Raw genomic sequence first — 15,364 nt, forward strand, 5'->3', positions numbered from 1 at the left:
CTCAGGGCTCTGGGTGTGAGAAACAGTAAACACCATTTGCAACTCCAGTCTCTGTCCTCTGAACAGCCTCCAGAAAGTAAGAACCTGTCTGACCCATGAACTTGAGGGATTTCCCCCAAACAGGGGGACAGTCACACTTTCATCTTGGAGGTTTATAAAGGGGATTTCAGACAGTTCTTTCCTTCACATCTCAATCTGTCTTTGCCGCACAAGTAGCTATTCTAAAGAATGGTAAGATGATAGCACAGTGCCTACAACACAGAATATAAGCCAACAGAAAAACACACACTCAGAGTTTTAAGCACGTATACTTGCTTTCTTTTGTGTCTCTCTTTGTAATTGATCTGCCAGCTGCTGCTCTTGTTTCTTCTAATGGAACTTTGGAAAATACTTGCTGTAGAATTTCATCTCAAGAGAAGTAAATAAAGGCGTATTCATATCAGCAGTGGTGTTACAATTTTTTGTAAAAATTTTTTGTAAAAAAATTTTTGTAAAAAGTTTTACAATTTTTCTCTGTAAATACAGTGACTAAATAATACAAACTCAACAAATATATGAAATTACACTCGCAAAGTCTTTCTGTTGGGAAGGGAACTTTTAATGACATAAATCATTTCTGAAAAATTTTGATTCCACTAGATGTCCTGGGCAGTAAAAATTGTCCACTAAAGATATGTGGCTAGAAACTTTCTCCCAAATCTCATAATATGGAGTGTCATAATTTTCCTTCTTATTCTTGTTGTCATTTTGACCCACCTCTGACACTTTCCCTAGGACAGCCCACAACAATGGGTGAAGTCTGGAGGGTAAAAATAAAACAGATCTTTAAGCCACAAAAACCTCTGTGTATAAAAAGCTTTTTTAAAAGAAATCTGTTTATAAACTGTTCCTAATTTTTCATGTTACAGTTGTTTTTTTTTTTAATATCTGCATTTCTCCTTCCATTTTTAGGGCTTTCCTGATGGCTCAGATAATAAACAATCTGCCTGCAATGCAGGAGACCTGGGTTCAATCCCTGGGTTGGGCTGATTCCTTGGAGAAGGGAATGGCAGTCTACTCCAGTATTCTTTCCTGGAGAATCCCATGGACAGAGGAGCCTGGCGAGCTACAGTCCATGGGGGACACAAACAGTTTAACAAGAATGAGTGACTAACACACTTCCCTTTTTAAACTATTTATTTATTTATTCTTGACTGTGCTGGGTCCTTGTTGCTGCTCAAGAGCTTTCTCTGGTTGCAGCGAGCAGGGGCTACTCTTTGGTGTGGTGCACAGGCTTCTCACTGCAGTGACTTCTCTTATTGGGGAGCACGGGCTCTAGGGCATGCAGGCTTCAGTAGCTGCAACACAGGTTTAGTAGTTGTGGTGAATGGGCTTAGTTGCTCCACGGCATGTGGAATCTTCCCGGAGCAGGGATCAAAAATGCCCCCTGCACTGGCAGGTGGATTCTTATCCGCCACCAGGGAAGTCCCCTTATTTTTAAAAAAATATTTATTTATTTATTTGGCTGCATTGGGTCTTAGTTGCGGCAGGCAGATTCTCTAGTTGGGGAGCATGAGCTTAGTTGCTCCTCGGCATGTGGGATGTTAGTTTCCCAACCAGTGATTGAACCCGTGTCCCATGTATAGCAAGGCAGATTCTTAACCACTAGACCACCAGGGAAGTCTCTCTCCTTCCCTTTTAAAAATTTTCAGTCTTCTACTTTTCCCTGGGGACAGCAGCTTTGTTTGTCCTTCTAGGTTGACTTTGCAAAGCCACAGAAAATAGTTATCACAAATTCAGTTTATTTTGTGTATATTCTGAATCCTTTTTCAAGAGTTGTTGGTACATTGGCACATTGATGAGGGGTCTACTCACCTGATGGACTAAATGCTTACAATAAGGACACAAAGTTTAGCCATCACATTCATCCATTCAAGATGGGGAGTTCTCACAGCCCCTTCCTTGATGAATGCAATGACCTACCAGTTCCTGAACGATTGCTCAGAGAGACTCTGGCAAGTTTACTGGTGGCCCACCAATGCCAAGGTCAACACTGGCCTGGCAGTGGGCATGTCAGTCGACCCAAGGGGGTGATGGGATTCCTCCAAACTCTGCACCAGACACCATCTTCAGATGTACCCATTCCCCTTTCACACATGCGGGGCTGGATTCAGAGACACAGGGGAGCTGCTAAGAAGAGAAATGTGCTCTCATTCCTAGATGGGAATTTCTGAAAGCCTGGACAGACTGACTCCAAGAGCTATCTGCATCTACTCAATCATTCAATCATGGTCACTTACCAATGATCAATTAGCCAGAATTATTGATCCTTATCTCACACAAGGAATAAGGGCAAACCCGAAACTCCTGAAATGCTTTATCTGCATCAGTTGAGATGATCATGTGGTTTTTTATTTCATTCTGTTAATGTATAATAGTATGTTACATTGATTGATTGATTTTCCTATGTTGAACTGTCTTGGTGGTGGTTTAGTCACTAAGTCTCATGGGACACTTGTGACACTGTGGACTGTAGCCAGCCAGGATCCTCTGTCCCTAGGATTTCCCAGGCAAGAATACTGGAGTAGGTTGCTATTTCCTTCTCCAGGGGACCTTCCCAAACCAGGAGTCGAACCCACGTCTCCTGCATTGCAGGCGGGTTCTTTACCTCTGCACCAGGGAGCCACATGGGAAGCCCGAACTGTCTTAACTTCCAGGAATAAATCCCACTTGGTCTAGTGTATAATCCTTTTAATAGGATGATGGGTTTGGTTTCCTAGCATTTTGTTGAGGAATTTTGCATTTATATGGACAAGTGATATTGCTCTGTAGTTTTCTTACAGTGTCTCTATCTGGCTTTGGTATCAGGGTAATACTGGCCTTTTAAAATGAGTTAGAAAGTATTCCCTCCTCTTCAATTTTTCTTTGTTTCATTTTCAATGCTTGTGCATTTTCCAGTTTTCTGTTATAAATTTCTAGTTTCATTCTAATGTGATCAGGAAAGATACTTTATATGATTTTAATCTTTTTCAATGTATTCAGGAGTTGTTTTGTGGCCAACATATGGTCTATCCTGGAGAATATTATGTGAAACTGCTAAGAATGTATTTTCTGCTGTTGTTGGGTGGCATGTTCTGTATAAGTCTGTTAGGTCTAATTGGCTTATAGTAGGGAAGTATTCTATTTTTTATTGATTATATAGTCTTATCTATTATTTAAACTTGGATACTAAAGTTTCCAAGTATTATTGTAGAATTATTTCTTCATTCAATTCTGTCCATTATTGGCTCAAATATTTGCGGGCTCTGTTGCTGTGTGCATATGTGTTTATAGCTGTTATGTCCTCTTTCTGTACTGAAATTCTTATCAATATATGTGCTTCCTTGTCTCTTGTAAACTTTTTTACTTGAAACCTACTTTTTTTAGCCATTCCAGCTATACTGTTTTGGTGAACACTTGCATGGAATACCTTCTCCATTGTTTTACTTTCAACCTCTTTGTATCCTTTTACCCTAAGTGAGTCTCTTGTAGACAGCAAAGAGAGCCTCTTTTTCTATCCAATTTGCTATTTTCTGCCTTTTAATAAGCATCTAATTCATTTACATTTAATATGATTACTGATCAGGAAGAATTTACTAATGCCATTTAGCTATTTGTTTCCACTTATATATTTTTTATTCCTCTGTTCCTCCATTATGACTTTTCTTTGGGAGTTTTTTGGTTTTCTGCAATGTTACATTTTGATTGCCTCCTTTATACCTTTTTCTGTATTTTTAAATTTTCTTCATATTTACCTTGAGGATCACAATTAAGATGTTAAACTTATAACAACCTAGTTTAAAGTACCAACTTAGTTTGAATAACATACAAACATACTGCTCATATATTAATACATTTCCATCCCTCCTCTTTTATGTTATTATCCTAGATTACATCTATGGACATTGCATGCCTATTAACATAGATTTGCTATAAATCTATGTCACAAATATTTGTTATAAATCTATTACATAGATTGTTTTATGCACTTGTCTTCTAAATCATACTAGAAAAAGAGAAAAGTCACAAACCAAGTCAAAATGACAATATTGGCTTTTATACTTACCTGTATAGTCACCTTTACCAGTGTTCTTTATTTTTTTCTTATGGCTTTGAGTTACTGTCTAGTATTCCTTCATTTCACTCTGAAGCACTCTCTTTAATATTTCTATCAGGGCAGATCTCTTAGCTTATGTTTATCCGGAAAAGTCTTGATTTCTCCTCCATGATCAAAGAACAGTTTTGTTAGATACAGAATTCTTGAGTGACAGTACTTTTCTTTTAGGACTTCAATTATGTCATACCACTGCTTCTGGCTTCCAAGATTTTTGTGTTGAAAAATTAATTTTCAGCCATTAATCTTATTGAGGATCCCTTGTACATAATGAGTTGCTTCTCTCTTTGATGTTCACAAGATTCTCTTTGTCTTTTGGTTTCAACAGTTTGACTCTAATGTGCCTTAGCATGGCTCTCTTCCATTTACCCAGCCCAGAGCTTGTAGAGCATCTTGGATATGAATAGTCATCAGATTTGGGAAGTTTTGTTAGAGCATTGCTTCCTGACATTTTTTGTCTCCTGCTCGCCTCTCCTCCTGGGACTTCTAAGATGTGTGAGTTGATGCTGGTGCTCTTCATGGTGTCTCATGGTCCCCTGTGCCCTCTGTATTCAGTTCATCTTTTCCTTTCTCCTTCTCAGAGATTATTTCAAGTGCCCCAGGTCAAAGTTAAGGATCCTTAATTTTGCCTGCTTAAATCTGCTGTCAAATACCTCCAGGGAGTTTTTCATTTCAGTTACTGTACTTTTCAACTTCAGAATTTCTATTTGGCTCTTTTTTATAATTTCTATTTGCTTATTGATACTTCTACTTTGTTCAAACATTGTTTTCCTGATTTCTGCAAGTTCTTTGTCCATCATTTCCTTTACTCATTAAACATAGGGAAGATAGTTGATTTAATATCTTTGATGAATAATTCCAATTTCTAGGCTTCCTCGGGGATGAATTCTATCCATTTCTTTTTTTTACCCTGTAAATGGGCCATTCTGTCCTGTTTCTTTGTATGTTCTGTAAAATTTTTTGTTGAGAGTTAAACATGCTGAGTATTATATTTTGGTAAATTTGGAAATCTACTTCTCCCAGTCCTCAGGGATGGCCAATTTCTGCTTTCAAGGGCTACAGCCTTAGTTTGGCTAAGGCTTAGTTTGGCTTTTCCAAACTGTTTTGGCAAAGTGTGAATTCCTTATTGTGTATGGGTTCTGAATTTCCAGTTCCCTATGTCTGCTGTCACTCCGCGACCTGACAAAGGTTTCCTTAAGTGTCTGTATTTCAAAAGGAGAAAAACAAAAAACACCATCTCTTTAATCCTTGAGAGAGTTTCTTGGAGGCCTCTTCAGGTCATGAAAGTGAAACACCGACAAGCCTCAGTGCCACCCCTCAGTGATCAAAGGCAGTGATCAACATACACTCAAATTTTTGAAGGACAAGGTTCCCAATTGCCTATTCTGGCACCAGCAAGCACACTGCCAATGTGGGCTGCCAACCACCTGGTTACCTGCCGTGGGGCTGGAGGGTGGAGAATGGTAGATTCTAAATGGAACACTGAAATTCACTAAAATTCATTAGTCTCTTCATCAAGCTTTTTCAGGACAATACAAGTGTTCAATTGATAGCTTATGCTCCAGATTAGTTGCTTAAGATAGTTCTTCTCAGATCAGGTGTAGCTTTGGTTAAGAGATGTATTCCTAGAACTTCCTACCCCCACCATCTTCTACCTAGGCCTTGGTTTTTCTCAAATGTTACAGGGGAGCTTGGAAGAGATCAATAAGTACCAGACTAGAATCACCTGGAGAGCTATAATAACTACTGATGCAAACATCTCATCCCACCCCAAGTAACCTGATCACTTGTCTCTTTTTTAATGATCTCCCAGGAGATTCTCATGCTCAGTTAGGGCTGAAGACCTGGGAGAAAGTCTGTCTTAGCCTCAAGGCCTTGCCGTCTCTAAGATGTGCAGAAATCACCTGGGGACCTCATCCAGACTGGTGTGACGCAGCTGGTCCAAGCTGGGGTCTGACACTGCACTTCCAATAGCTCCCAGATGGTTGGCCCTGCTGCTGCTACATGGGACCCTCTTTAGGGAGCAGAATCCTTTCAGCTGTTTATTTTCTATGTTTTGCTTAATTTCTTGAGATTCTGGCATCAAGGGAACCTGTTTTAGCCACAAGGCAAAGCACTTTCCTTCTCATCAGAGCAGCAGGGACAGGTTATCTGGGAGACCACCACGGATAAGCACGAGATTCTACAAACACAGCCTGACTGTTTCACATGGGAGGGATACCTACCAAACAATTTAGCCAAATGTTCATCTCGCTTATTTGAACTCAATGCAAAATCGGTTTCTCTTGAGCTCTTTTGTGGAGGATAACCTACGGGAAAATAAAGCTTGGCTGTGAGTCAATCTTTTCCTGGATCTGTGTGTGATTCTTTTGAAATTGACACTCTCTTGGATGGTTTTCTGAGAGGAGCATCCGGCACTTGTCCTGCTCTAGGGGACGAGCACTGGGCTTGGGTTCTGGTAGGACATTTGAACACTGTGTGACCTTGGGCAGTGAAGTTCTGTGGGATTTGACTTTCTCATCTGAGGCTGGAGGGAAAAGACGCGGACCACAGGAGGGCTATGGGGAGGGGAAGGAAATACACCAATGTGACCATCAGACTCAAAGTGCTCGCCCCTCACCCTGACTCAGTGCTATTATCCATGATGGACGACAGTAAACAGAGCTGGTTCCAAGCAAGGGTATCCTCAGCGCTCAGCCGTGGGAGGAACGGAGACAGAGGGACACACGTCTCAGCGGCTCTTCAACCAAAACTCTCCCCTCCACAGGCAATGAGGCCAACAGTCAGTGTCTGACCATTCTGGAAATGTGATGCTTTCTCGCTTTGGAGGAAAGAGAACAATCCTCCTGCATACTCTGTACTGATCCTCACTGTAGGTTTACATTTAGGAGGGGCCTAGGGGCCTGAAGTCATCCAGACTTGACTTGTTTGATAAACACAAGGAATTCCTAAAGTTGTCATTCAGGACTGAAAAAAAAATGAAGTTGCAAACAGGGATGGACTGGGTCAGCCATCTCCCCTAGGACAGCATGGATGGGTGTTAAGACTTCTGCTGACCCACATGTGGTTACATCAAGGACATGAGCTAATTGTGCCAAAAGACTGTAGCGACCTGTGGAGATTTTGAGCTATATTATCAAGCTCTTTTAATGAAGGCTGTGATGTCTCAGGGTCTGAACACATTTTCTGGATTCAAGATCAAGGTCAATCCGTTTCTCTGGCCCTTGGGGAGAGGGCAAACCTATCAGGGAGGCTATATTTGTGCCCTAATGAAGGTGTTTCAGACCACAGAAGCCATCTATTCTGCATGCCACAGAGCATTCATGAAGTGTCTGCAAGAATCTGAACTTTTAACTCAAAACCAGCGATAACACCAGTTTTCTCATGGTTTCCTTATAATCTGCACAGCCACTGGGTAATCTGTGCACTTGACAACTCTCAACTCTCAAAGAAGCAATTGACAGGAAGGCCGACCTCGTGCATGCCACACGATTAAAGTGTGACTACTGTGATCCAGTAAATGACAAACGCCCATGTCTCTGTTAATGAGACGCTGGTGAATTACTGGGAATAGACACACTTAATCACTTCAGGAAGCAAGCACTTTCTAAAATGTGTTCAACACACAGTGTCAGTCAATGGCGTAATAAGATATTGTGCGGGACACACCATCACTATTACACAGTACAAAATTCACTGTTTTAATCATGTGGCTTATAAAATGCACCAGGAGGGCTGTTAGTTATAAAACAGGTTTGCCAACAGCTTCGCAATTTCAACATGGCATGCGTGCCTGGCTTATCCCAATAAATAATTACCTAATTTTAATATTATCCTAATGCACATAGTGTCACCTTAAAGGACTTCTCAGTCCCTTGTGTGATTTGGGCTAATGTCCATGTTTTGGGCATTTGTGACCAGCTTCTTTCTCTCAGCCTTCGCATTTGAGCATCAGTGTGAACAGAGAAATCAGCTCGGCTTCCAGGGCAAATGTTTTCCAGTGGCTACAATCGAGGCAGGTGATAGGAAGGGATGTGGGAGGGCTTCCTTCTCAGAAGCCGGCGAGTAGAGCACATGTACCCTAAACTATGATGGGCTGCTGAATAAAGAGTCATTACAAATTTTACCAGAAATAAAGGACACCACTAGAAAGTCTAGTTCCTGTCCCGTGAACAGCCTCCAGAGTGACAGAACCTGTCTGACTTTTAAACTTCAGGGATCACCCCTAAATACAGGGCTCTTCATACTTTAGACCATAAATTCCATAGGCAGTGATTCTTTCTTCCATATCTCAATTTGTTTTTGCCCCATACCTACCGGGTTTAAGGAATGCTAAAATGATAGAGTAGTAAAAATAATACAATACAGGCACATCTTGAGACATTGCAGGTTGAACTATTCCAGACCACTTCAATAAAGCTAATATAATAATAAAGCAAGTCACCAGGATTTCTTGTTTTCTAGTGTGTATAAAAGTTATGTCTTCACTGTAATCCATTAAGTGTGTAGTAGCCTTGTCTAAAAAATCATGTACTTAATTTTAAAAAACTTCATCGCTAAAAAATACTAACCATTATCTGAGCCTTCAGTGATTGTAGTAATAGCATCAAAGATCATTGATTACATAACAGATACAATCATAATGAAAAAGTTTGAGATATCGTGACAACTACCAAAATGTGATGCAGAGACACCAAGTGGGCTCACGCTGTTGGGGAAAATGGCACCAAGAGACATGATCAGTGAAGAGCTGCCACAAGCCTTCAACTTGTAAAAACACAGTATCTGCCAAAAGCAACGAAGCACAGCGCAATAATATGAGGTCTGGCCTGTACATCAGCCTTTAGAAAAATGTGTACTTAAGAGTTTAAAGACATATACTTGCTTTCTTGCATGTGTCTCCTTGTAATTGATCTGTCTGCTGTTCTTCTTGTTTCTTCTAATGGAACTTTGGAAAACACTTGCAGGAGAATTTCATCTCAAGTGAAGCAACAAAAGGCATGTTAATACCAGTAGTCTAGGATTAGCATATTCTGTTCTGTATCAAGTAGTCTACAAATATGGTGAATAAATGATGCAAATGCAATACAATACCTTGTCTTAAAAAGGGGAGCTTGGTTTATCTAAAGCATTTCTGACTCTTTGTGATTATACTAGATGGTTGATTCAGGAAACATTACCCTCTGTAAATATGCAACTACAAATTTTGCCCCAGATCTCATTATATTTAACGTCATAATTTTTCTTCTTGCTCCTGCTGCTGCCATTCTCCCCTCCTCCAAGACTGTCCCCAAGCTGTCCCTTTATAAGAACAAACCTCTTCCCTGTTCCCACAAGATATACATCATTTTCTGCCACTGAAACCTAATGCCTCTCCCAGAAAGCTTCTCACAGTGAAATCCTTTTTGGCAAAGACCTAGAAGCAAATCCTGATTTTATTGTTTACCAAGATGTGATCTTGGGCAAATAACTCCACTTCTTTGAGCTTGAATTCCCTCACTGGAAGGATGGGCACATGATCATTGAGCACGTATAATGTTTGTGAAAAGTAAATAAAACGATATTTGTAAAAGCACTCAACACACAGTGCCAGTGTGACGACCATGCAACAAAGGCCGAGTATTTGGAAACTACTGATCATCATCTTACTTATAAACCCCCAGGGCTTCCCTGGTGGCTCAGTGGTAAAGAATCCACCTGCTAATGCAGGAGACACAGGTTCGATCCCTGATCTGGGAAGATCCCACATGCCGCAGAGCACCTAAGCCCATGCACCACAACTACCGAGCCGGTGCTCTAGAGCCCGGGAGCCACAAGTGCCGAGTCCAGGTGCCACAACCAACGAAGCCCGCGCACCCTGAAGTCTGTGCTCCGCGATGAGAGAGGCCACTGCAAAGGGAAGCCTGCACATCACAGCTCCAGGGTAATCCCCACTTTCCACAGCTAAAGGAAAGCCCGCGCGGCAATGAAGACCCAGCACAGCCAAAAATCAATCAATCAATAAAACTCTAAAAAAAAACAAAGAACCCCCAGATCAGCTAGTATTAATTGCTTGTTTTCTGCTCATTGGAACCCTGCGCAAGTGGAATGATATGCAGGAAGAAGAAAGACATAAAACACAAAAAAAACACAAAGATGTTAGTATGTGACAGAAAAAAGATATCTGCCACAGATTCTACAGCATTCCAATACCAGCCAGTTTCACCTCCTTTCATGCCTAACTGTGATCAGAGCTAAAGGAACCGGACCTCAGAAAAACACTTCCTTTCCACACTCCCTGGCAGGAGGGAGGGCAGTGGGACATGCACATCTCCCCCAAAGACCCCTGGGACCCTGGAAGACTCTTAGACCTCCAGATGGATGCAAAGGTAATGCTGGGGCTGCACTTCCACACCCCCTTTACCTTCTATCCTGAGAGCAGATACGGGCAGAGGATCTGAATAGACTTTTTTCCCAAGGAAGACACACAGATGACCAACAGACATGTGAAAAGATGCTCAACATCACTAAGCATCAGTGAAATGCAAATCAAAACCACAATGAGCTATCACTTCAACCTGTCAGAATAGCTATTGTCAAAAAGACAACAAGGGCTTCCCTGGTGGTGCAGTGGTAAAGAATCTGTCTGCCAATGCAGGAGACACAAGTTTGATCCCTGGTCTGGGAAGATCTCACATACCATGAAGCAACTAAGCTCGTGTGCCACAACTACTGAGCATGTGCTCTAGAGCCTGGGAGCTGCAACTACTGAGCCCATGTAGGCAACTAGTGAAGCCTGAAAGCTCTAGAGCCTGCGCTATGCCACAGTGAGAAGCCCCTGCTTACTACTAGCCCCTGCTCGCCGTAACTAGAGAAAAGCCCGCACGCAGCAACAGAGATCCAACACAGCCAAATAAATAAATAAGACGACAAACAGCAAGTGTTGGTAAGGATGTGGAGGAAAGGACCCTCGTACACTGTTGATGGGAAAGCAAGTTTGTGTAGTCATTACAGAAAAAAGTGTGGGGAAAAAAATTAAAAATAGAACTACCATACAATCCGGCAACTCCACACTTGGTATTGATCCAAAGAAAACAAAAGCACTAATTAGAAAAGATAAATGCACCCCTATGTTCACTGTCAAGACGTGGAAACAACCGAAGTGCCAATTAATAGTAAATGGATAAAGAAGATGTAGTGTGTGTATGTACATACACACAGATTTGCTCAGTCACCCAGTTGTGGCCAGCTCTTCAAGACCCCATGGACTGTAGCCCGCCAGGTTCCTCTGTCCATGGAGTCTCCCAGGCAAGAATACTGAAGTGGGGAGCCGTTCCCTTCTCCGGGATCTTCTCGACACAGGGATGGAACCTGTGTCTCCTGCATTGGCAGGCAGATTCTTTACCACAGAGCCACCTGGCAAGTCCAAGAGTTCTTACGAAGAGAAAAAATTTTTCTCTATCTCTTTAATTTTGTATCTATGAGATGATGGATGTTCACTAAACTTATGATAATCACTTCATGATATATGTAAATCAAATAATTATGCTCTATACCTTAAACTTATACAGCACTATATTTCAATTATATCTCCATAAAAGTGGAAATGACATAAAATGAAATGAAATACAACCTAACTTTACATATCAAGAAACTAGAAAAGGGGAATTCCCTGGCAGTCCGTTGGTTAGGATTTAGCCCTTCACTGCCAGGGGCCCAGGTTCAATCCCTGGTCAGGGAACTAAGATCCACGAGCCTCATGGCACAGCCAAAATATTTTTAAATAATAATTTTAAAAATTGTTTTAAGTTCTTAGAAAAAGAAAAACAAGGTAAGCCCAAAGTTAGAATAAGAAAGGAAATAACAAAGATTAGAGCAGAAGTAAATGAAATAGACACCAGAAAAATAACAGAAAATTTTACCAGAAATAGGAGTCAGTTTGTTGAAAAGATAAACAAAACTGACAAACCTCTGGCTAACCTAACCAAGAAAAACATAGAGAAGATTCAAGATCACAAAAGAGGAGACACTACTACTGATGGCACAGAAATCAAAGAATAATAAGAAATCGCTATTAACTATATATATCAACAAATTGGAACATAGAAGAAATGGATAAATTCCTAGCAATAAACTTACAAAGACTGAATCGTGAAAAAAACAGAAAATCTGAATAGACCAAATAATGAATAAGTAGACTGAATCAGTAATCAAAAACTTTCCAATAAAGGAAAGCCCAGGACCAGATGGCTTCACTGTTGAATTTTACCAAACAAGGAAGAATTAATGCCAATCCTCCTCAAAATGTTCCAAAAAATTTAAGAGGCAGGAACCCTCCCAAACTTATTTTATGAGGTTAGCATTATCCTGATACCAAAGCCAGATAAGAATACTACAACAAAAACAAAACAATAGACCAATATCACTGATGAATGAATACAAATGTCAAATTCTCAGCAAAATATTAAACTGAATTCAACGGCAAATGAAAAGGATCAAGCAAGGGGATTAAGTGGGATTTATCCCTGAGAAGCAAGGATGGTTCAACATACGCAAATCAATAAACATGATATATTATGCTAATAGAATGAAAGACAAAAATTGCATGATCATCTCAACAAATGCAGAAAAACCACTTGAAAAAATACATCATCATTACACAGTAAAAACACTCACCAAATCGTGTACGGAAGGAACATACCTCAACATTATAAAAAGCTCTATATGGCAAACACATAGTTAATACCATACTCAACCATGAAAGGTTGAAAACATTTCCTCTAAGATTAAGAACAAGACAAGGGTGCCCACTCTTACCGTGCCTACTCAACATAGTGCTGGAAGTCTAACCAGAGCAACCAGGCAAGAGATAGAAATAAAAGGCATCCAAATCATAAAAGAAAAAGTAAAATCATCTCTATTTTCACAGTTGCTAGGTGGCGCTAGTGATAACCTGCCTGTCGATGCAAGAGACCTAAGAGACACAGGTTGGATCCCACGGTTAGAAAGATCACCTGGAGGAGGGCATGGCAACCACCCTGGTATCTTTCCCTGGAGAATCCCATGGACAGAGGAGACAGGCAGGCTACAGTCCACAGGGTTGCAAAGAATTGGACATGACTGAAGCAATTTAGCATGCATGATCATATATAGAGAAAATTCTAAAGACTCCACCTACACACACACACAACTGTTAGAACTAATCAACAAATTCAACACAGTTGCAGGATACAAAATCAACATTATGTTACATTTCAATACACTGACAATGAAATATCTGAAAAAGAAATATAGAAAAAAAATCTCATTCACAACAGCATCATGGACAATAAAACATTTAGGAATAAATTAACCAACAAGGTAAATGATCTATCTATACAGTGAATAGTACAAGATTTTAATGAAACAAATTGAAAGACACAAACAAATGGACATATATCCTGTGTTGATGGATGAGAAGTATGAATATTGTTAAATTGTCCACACAACCCTAAGCCATTTATAGATTCAGTGCAAGCCCTATCAAAATTACAATGGCATTTTTTCACAATCCTAAAATTCATTTGGAACCACAGAAGATCTCAAATAGCCAAAACAATCCTGGGAAGTAAGAACAAAGCTAGGGGCATCACACTTTCTGATTTCAAAGTACATTATAAAGTTCTAGCAATCAAAACAGTATGGTACTATTATAAATATTGACACATAGACCAATGGAACAGAATCAAGAGCCAAAATAAACCCTAGCATATACAGTCATCTCATATTTGACAAGGGAGCCAAGGAAAAGACAGTCATTTAATAAATGGTGTTGAGAAAACTGGATAATCACAAGCAGAAGAATGAAACTTGATCACTAACACCACTCACAAAATTTGACTCAAAACGAATTAAAGACTTAAACACGAGAACTAAAACTATATGGCTGCTAGAACCATGGGCGACGAAGCACATGTGCCACAGCTAAAGAGAAGCCCGAGAGCGCAACGAAGAGCTGCAACACACGACACTGCACGCCGCAGCTAAGGTCTGAGGCGGGAAAAATTAACCAGTTAGTTCATTAATCTTCTAAAATCTAGAAGAAATCACAGAATAAAAGTTTCTTGGCATTGGTCTTGGCAACAATTTTTTGGATATATCAAAAGCATAGGCAACAAAAAAGCAAAAATTAGTATATGAGACTTCATCAAACTAAAAAGCTTCTGCACGGCCAAAGAAACAACCAACAGAATGAAAAGGCAGCCTACAGAATGGGAGAAAATACGCCAAAGTCACAGAGCTGTTAGGAGGCTAATATCCAAGATGCGTAAAGGATTTATACAACTCAACAGCAAAAAAAATTATCATCTGGCTTTTAAATGGGTTGAGGGGTGCTCGCTTCGGCAGCACATATACTAAAATTGGAACGATACAGAGAAGATTAGCATGGCCCCTGCGCAAGGATGACACGCAAATTCATGAAGCGTTCCATATTTTTGAAACTGGAGCCCATTATACACAGTGAAGTAAGCCGGAAAGATAAAGACCATTACAGTATACTAACACATATATATGGAATTTAGAAAGATGGTAATGATAACCCTATATGCAAAACAGAAAAAGAGACACAGATGTACAGAACAGACTTTTGGACTCTGTGGGAGAAGGCGAGGGTGGGATGTTTCGAGAGAACAGCATCGAAACATGTATATTATCTAGGGTGAAACAGATCACCAGCCCAGGTTGGATGCATGAGACAAGTGCTCGGGGCTGGTGCACTGGGAAGACCCAGAGGGATCGGGTAGAGAGGGAGGTGGGAGTGGGGATCGGGATGGGGAACACATGTAACTCCATGGCTGATTCATGTCAATGTATGACAAAAATCACTACAATATTGTAAAGTAATTAGCCTCCAACTAATAAAAATAAATGAAAAAAAATAATAAATAAATAAATAAATGGGCTGAGGAATGGGATAGACATTTTTCTGAAGAAGACATACAAACGATGAACAGATACATGAAACAGTGCCTGACACCACTAACCATCAGGGAAATGCAAACCAAAACCACAATGAGATGTCACCTCACACCTGTTAGAATGGCTCTCATCAAAAAGACAAGACATAACAAGTGCTGACAAGGATGTGTAGAAATGGAACTCTTGTGCCCTATTGGTGGGAATGTAAATTGGTACAGCTGCTGTGGGAAACAATATGGATGTTTCTCAAAAATTAAAAATAGAACTACCTTAATTCAGCAATCCCACTTCTGG

At 40.4% G+C, this 15,364-nt stretch overlaps 1 protein-coding gene and 1 non-coding gene across 5 annotated transcripts in view; one reads left to right on the plus strand and one right to left on the minus strand.

Annotated features, from left to right (window-relative positions):
* Positions 1 to 15,364, minus strand: part of C3H2orf92 (chromosome 3 C2orf92 homolog) — a 56,370-nt gene that overhangs the window by 16,954 nt on the left and 24,052 nt on the right. For 3 of the 4 annotated variants that reach the window (XM_065929762.1, XM_065929763.1, XM_065929761.1), the window contains exons 3-5: positions 9,018 to 9,110; positions 6,358 to 6,441; positions 316 to 408 (exon numbers count right to left, since the gene is read on the minus strand). In XM_065929762.1, the coding sequence (XP_065785834.1) occupies positions 316 to 408; positions 6,358 to 6,441; positions 9,018 to 9,110 (270 nt within the window). Of the gene's footprint in view, positions 1 to 315; positions 409 to 6,357; positions 6,442 to 9,013; positions 9,111 to 15,364 lie in introns of all 4 variants that reach the window. The other variant, XM_065929764.1, reaches the window with a different exon arrangement.
* On the plus strand, positions 14,482 to 14,588 carry LOC136165600 (U6 spliceosomal RNA). Its single transcript, XR_010662608.1, has one exon. It is a non-coding gene; the product is annotated as a U6 spliceosomal RNA (small nuclear RNA).

This window comes from Muntiacus reevesi, chromosome 3 (assembly GCF_963930625.1).
Source record: "Muntiacus reevesi chromosome 3, mMunRee1.1, whole genome shotgun sequence".
NCBI lineage: Eukaryota > Metazoa > Chordata > Mammalia > Artiodactyla > Cervidae > Muntiacus > Muntiacus reevesi.